Raw genomic sequence first — 6462 nt, forward strand, 5'->3', positions numbered from 1 at the left:
ATAGCTACGAAAATAATGTGCGTTTGTACTTTTAAAATTTAAATTATTCAAATAGTTTCAGCGTATTGCAATTACCTTTTCAACAATGTGGTTTGACAACGGCACGATTAAGAAATGAGAACGGTAAAAAGTAAACTTTATGAAGAAAAAGAATTTTCGTATTCTAAAAAAAAAAACTATTGAAAGGACGCTGACTTTGACTAACGATGACATTGAGCTTTTCCTGTATTCTGCAGCTGCAAAGAAACTGTGGAAAACAGCATTGACATGTCTCTTTCTGTAAAAATATCAATATAAAAAATGTCGTCAAATATCACAAAATTTTTTTTTGTAAATCTAACTATTTCTCCCTTTAAATATTATATTATATATATATTAGGATTTAATCACGAGTATTTATTTTTTTGTAACAATTTATGAATTTGCTTGACTATCTAAAAATCAACTTTATCATTACTTATCGATAATTAGCACTCCATTTCAATTTCGTCTGCAAAAGTAACAGGGCAAGCTATTAGTCGAAAACGTGGTGATTGAACAAAATGGGAGCATCTTATCCACTGTATGTGTTAGTTTGCTTTACTGAGGAAAGTGGTAGTCCTTTTAGTGCTTATGAAACAAAGTTTGTTGAATTACATGAAGGTGTTCAATACGATAACTTTGATTATTCCCAAAAGTACCGCAGCGTGTGGCCGATGAATAAGAAGAGTAAGGCATCTTTACGGTACCCTTGTAAAGTGCTTCGATTCTCAGGTAAATAATATTTTTAAATTGTTCTATGTTTACAATCCAAATGTTTATTGTTATATTTTCTATGTATAGATAGCTTACTTGGCTTAAACACATTATGCAAAAATCTTGTTGATGGATCAATGACTTTAAAGGAATTGGAAGAAGAACGGTTAGCTCTGGGTGAGCAAGCTAAAGACAATGGAGTCATGAAGAAGTTGACACAGACAAAAGATGATATTGCCGATGAAGTTAGTGATGGTGATGATAAAGACATGTTGAGAGGGAAGAGGAAACGAACTCCATCGACGAAGTTGAAAGACAGCAAATTACCCTTGGAGAAAAAGAAAGCTGTCTCGACCAAGTTTGTGAAGAAAACTGCTACTCAGAAAAGAAAGCATTCAAAGGAAGTTGGCAAAAAGATCATAAAGGAGTTAAATCGCCTTGAAGTGTGTAAATTTTACAACAAATTAATATGCATGAGTTAACGCAATTAATAACGTAACGTTATTAACCTTTGTATTTCATTTTTACAGGATGATGAAGAGGACAAAGCTGTTTCTAGCAACAGTGATGCCAACGAATCAAGTAGCAGTGTAGAAGAGGATGAAATTGACGACCAGGATTTGTTAGAACAAGAAATGGGAATCGTTCCACAGAGTGTAACGAGAAAGCAAAAAAACAAGCAGTCTTCAACGAAGAAAAACGATGGTCTCAACACAGTCATTCGAAGTATTTATTTAAATGTTTTTTTCCCTGACACGCTTTTCAATCATTTATTGTTCTAGCTTGCAGGTTTAAAGTCATTTACTCGACTCAGTCGAGCAGGCTTAAGCGACAGTTCACATTTTTCTTCCACTTCGGCATTCGGCCAGGTATTTTTATTAGAATGTATTTGCCCTTGACGTACTTTATCAACATTTAATAAGTTAATGTTGTGTCTTTCAAGTTAAATGTTGATGAAAATCAAGACGTTGATGAAAATCAAGAAAAAGACTGTTCCAAATGTTCAAATTTTGAATCGCGAATAATGAAATTGCAGTCTGATCTGTCTATTTCTTACGCTAAAAATGGAACTCTGCGAGATCAACTGACTAGTAGCGATGCCAAACTAAAAGAACTGCAAGCATTAATTTGTTATTATGAAGGTACCACTTTGTAAGTTAGATTCTTTACACAATATACCTGATATCTCATTACAACTATTTGCAGTCTCACGGCCGACTACAAAACTTGGATGGGACATTCAGAAACTGATTGAAGCACATGTAAGTGGGCCGGTCATGATGGGAAACTTCAAGTCCAGCACCGATGAACATCCCGATGAACCATTTGGTCAGCAGTTTTCAGCATGGAAGTCTCAAAAGGCCGTTCATGTTCCTGAAGTAGATCTTCGCCATAATTCTCCTCCACTGCCGGCACTTAAAAAGACCATTCCTCCGACAGCTGGTCTTAATGTTGAATCGATTTCTAATGTGAAAACTGCTCCTTTGACAGTGCACGCCTCTGAGAATGGATCATCAGGCGATAATAAGGTATTATTTCTTATTAAACGTTTTTATTATTATTATGTTTGCATATGACATTCTGAAAATAGGAGTTGACCGAAGAAATCCGATTTCCAATCCCTGATAGCGTCTTAGATTTATTCTCTACAAAAACATTGTCAAATTTCGTTGGGAAAACCATGGAATATTTGCACCCTGATGGTGACTACTTGGCAACACGTAATCTCTCAGACAGAAACATGTCAGCACAGAAAATTCAAGCTGGAAATGCCAGTGACAAAATCCCAATGACGGAAGAGGAAATACAGCAAGTCGTTGGTAGTTCACTAATTATTAAAACCATGTTTACATTTTAAATTTAAAGTTCGAAACTGGTTTTCTTTTAGTGACAGTTGAACGCAAGTTTAAAACTACACAAAAAGCACAACAATTGACTGAAATTCGGAGAGCAATCGTCGTCAAACTCAACAACTCAGCAGCGAAAGCCAGAAAGCAGCAAATCATCGCCAATTCGTCAACTTAATTCTATACGACGAAGAAACAGCCAAGCTCAGTTATTATTTTTTTTAATTACAATGATTCAGAGGGTTTTCTAAGTTAAACAAACTGTGTTCTCTTGATTAACACACCATTTTTATTCCAGAAAATATGCCAAATTGTATGTTTCTCATGTGTTTGTGTTATGCTGCTTTAATGGGTTGAAGCCGGAAGTCATTATTATTGCCAAAAATTATTGTGTTCACGTGCGCGTATCAAATACTCCCAATTCATTGCAATTGATGTTGTGTATACCTATGCGGATTTATTCTTGCAAGAATAAAATTTGAAAGAAACAATTTAGTACATCATTTATTACTACTTCTATATACTTAATTACATGATTAATTACTATGATGTTTTGTTTAAAAAATCATAATTATTACGTGATTAATGTCACCATTAATTGTCTCAAAAAATTATTGATTAATTTTTTGATTAATTTTGTACTAAATTACATGATTAATTACTAGCGATTTTCACCAGGGTTATACCATGAGTTTTTACTTCTATATGTAAACTGCATGGAATATACTTGTATTCAATGTGAATACACTGTTATACCATGAGTTTTTAGTTCTATATGTAAACAGCATCAAATATACTTGTATTCAATGTGAATACACTGTTATACCATGAGTTTTTACTTCTATATGTAAACAGCATCAAATATACTTGTATTCAATGTGAATACACTGTTATACCATGAGTTTTTACTTCTATATGTAAACTGCATGGAATATACTTGTATTCAATGTGAATACACTGTTATACCATGAGTTTTTACTTCTATATGTAAACTGCATGGAATATACTTGTATTCAATGTGAATACACTGTTATACCATGAGTTTTTAGTTCTATATGTAAACAGCATCAAATATACTTGTATTCAATGTGAATACACTGTTATACCATGAGTTTTTACTTCTATATGTAAACTGCATGGAATATACATGTATTCAATGTGAATACACTGTTATACCATGAGTTTTTACTTCTATATGTAAACTGCATGGAATATACTTGTATTCAATGTGAATACACTGTTATACCATGAGTTTTTACTTCTATATGTAAACTGCATCAAATATACTTGTATTCAATGTGAATACACTGTTATACCATGAGTTTTTAGTTCTATATGTAAACAGCATCAAATATACTTGTATTCAATGTGAATACACTGTTATACCATGAGTTTTTACTTCTATATGTAAACAGCATCAAATATACTTGTATTCAATGTGAATACACTGTTATACCATGAGTTTTTACTTCTATATGTAAACTGCATGGAATATACTTGTATTCAATGTGAATACACTGTTATACCATGAGTTTTTACTTCTATATGTAAACTGCATCGAATATACTTGTATTCAATGTGAATACACTGTTATACCATGAGTTTTTACTTCTATATGTAAACTGCATCGAATATACTTGTATTCAATGTGAATACACTGTTATACCATGAGTTTTTACTTCTATATGTAAACTGCATGGAATATACTTGTATTCAATGTGAATACACTGTTATACCATGAGTTTTTACTTCTATATGTAAACTGCATGGAATATACTTGTATTCAATGTGAATACACTGTTATACCATGAGTTTTTACTTCTATATGTAAACAGCATCAAATATACTTGTATTCAATGTGAATACACTGTTATACCATGAGTTTTTACTTCTATATGTAAACTGCATGGAATATACTTGTATTCAATGTGAATACACTGTTATACCATGAGTTTTTACTTCTATATGTAAACTGCATGGAATATACTTGTATTCAATGTGAATACACTGTTATACCATGAGTTTTTAGTTCTATATGTAAACAGCATCAAATATACTTGTATTCAATGTGAATACACTGTTATACCATGAGTTTTTACTTCTATATGTAAACAGCATCAAATATACTTGTATTCAATGTGAATACACTGTTATACCATGAGTTTTTACTTCTATATGTAAACAGCATCAAATATACTTGTATTCAATGTGAATACACTGTTATACCATGAGTTTTTACTTCTATATGTAAACTGCATGGAATATACTTGTATTCAATGTGAATACACTGTTATACCATGAGTTTTTACTTCTATATGTAAACTGCATGGAATATACTTGTATTCAATGTGAATACACTGTTATACCATGAGTTTTTACTTCTATATGTAAACTGCATGGAATATACTTGTATTCAATGTGAATACACTGTTATACCATGAGTTTTTACTTCTATATGTAAACAGCATCAAATATACTTGTATTCAATGTGAATACACTGTTATACCATGAGTTTTTACTTCTATATGTAAACTGCATCAAATATACTTGTATTCAATGTGAATACACTGTTATACCATGAGTTTTTACTTCTATATGTAAACTGCATGGAATATACTTGTATTCAATGTGAATACACTGTTATACCATGAGTTTTTACTTCTATATGTAAACTGCATGGAACAAATATACTTGTATTCAATGTGAATACACTGTTATACCATGAGTTTTTACTTCTATATGTAAATGGCATGGAATATACTTGTATTCAATGTGAATACACTGTTATACCATGAGTTTTTACTTCTATATGTAAACTGCATCGAATATACTTGTATTCAATGTGAATACACTGTTATACCATGAGTTTTTACTTCTATATGTAAACAGCATCAAATATACTTGTATTCAATGTGAATACACTGTTATACCATGAGTTTTTACTTCTATATGTAAACTGCATGGAATATACTTGTATTCAATGTGAATACACTGTTATACCATGAGTTTTTACTTCTATATGTAAACAGCATCAAATATACTTGTATTCAATGTGAATACACTGTTATACCATGAGTTTTTACTTCTATATGTAAACAGCATCAAATATACTTGTATTCAATGTGAATACACTGTTATACCATGAGTTTTTACTTCTATATGTAAACTGTCCATGGGTTTTTACTTCTATATGTAAACTGCATGGAATATACTTGTATTCAATGTGAATACACTGTTATACCATGAGTTTTTAGTTCTATATGTAAACAGCATCAAATATACTTGTATTCAATGTGAATACACTGTTATACCATGAGTTTTTACTTCTATATGTAAACTGCATGGAATATACTTGTATTCAATGTGAATACACTGTTATACCATGAGTTTTTACTTCTATATGTAAACTGCATGGAATATACTTGTATTCAATGTGAATACACTGTTATACCATGAGTTTTTACTTCTATATGTAAACTGCATGGAATATACTTGTATTCAATGTGAATACACTGTTATACCATGAGTTTTTACTTCTATATGTAAACTGCATGGAATATACTTGTATTCAATGTGAATACACTGTTATACCATGAGTTTTTAGTTCTATATGTAAACAGCATGCTAAATATACTTGTATTCAATGTGAATACACTGTTATACCATGAGTTTTTATTCTATATAAAAACTGCATAGGAATATACTTGTATTCAATGTGAATACACTGTTATACCATGAGTTTTTACTTCTATATGTAAACTGCATGAAATATACTTGTATTCAATGTGAATACACTGTTATACCATGAGTTTTTAGTTCTATATGTAAACAGCATCAAATATACTTGTATTCAATGTGAATACACTGTTATACCATGAGT

The 6462-nt window shown here is 31.1% G+C and overlaps 2 protein-coding genes across 2 annotated transcripts; both read left to right on the plus strand.

Annotated features, from left to right (window-relative positions):
• The first annotated feature begins 510 nt into the window (after positions 1–510).
• LOC123466451 lies at positions 511–1689 on the plus strand. Its single transcript, XM_045167949.1, has 5 exons — positions 511–753; positions 823–1178; positions 1266–1461; positions 1518–1604; positions 1679–1689. Exons 1-5 carry the CDS (start codon positions 543–545, stop codon positions 1687–1689), a joined length of 861 nt encoding a protein of 286 aa, XP_045023884.1. The 5' UTR covers positions 511–542.
• On the plus strand, positions 1689–3041 carry LOC116933804. Its single transcript, XM_045167947.1, has 4 exons — positions 1689–1877; positions 1942–2264; positions 2327–2555; positions 2624–3041. The coding sequence occupies exons 1-4, from the start codon at positions 1760–1762 to the stop codon at positions 2758–2760; spliced, it is 807 nt and encodes a 268-aa protein (XP_045023882.1). The 5' UTR covers positions 1689–1759; the 3' UTR covers positions 2761–3041.
• The last annotated feature ends 3421 nt before the right edge of the window (positions 3042–6462 follow it).

This window comes from Daphnia magna, unplaced genomic scaffold (genome assembly GCF_020631705.1).
Source record: "Daphnia magna isolate NIES unplaced genomic scaffold, ASM2063170v1.1 Dm_contigs414, whole genome shotgun sequence".
In the NCBI taxonomy this organism is placed as follows: domain Eukaryota; kingdom Metazoa; phylum Arthropoda; class Branchiopoda; order Diplostraca; family Daphniidae; genus Daphnia; species Daphnia magna.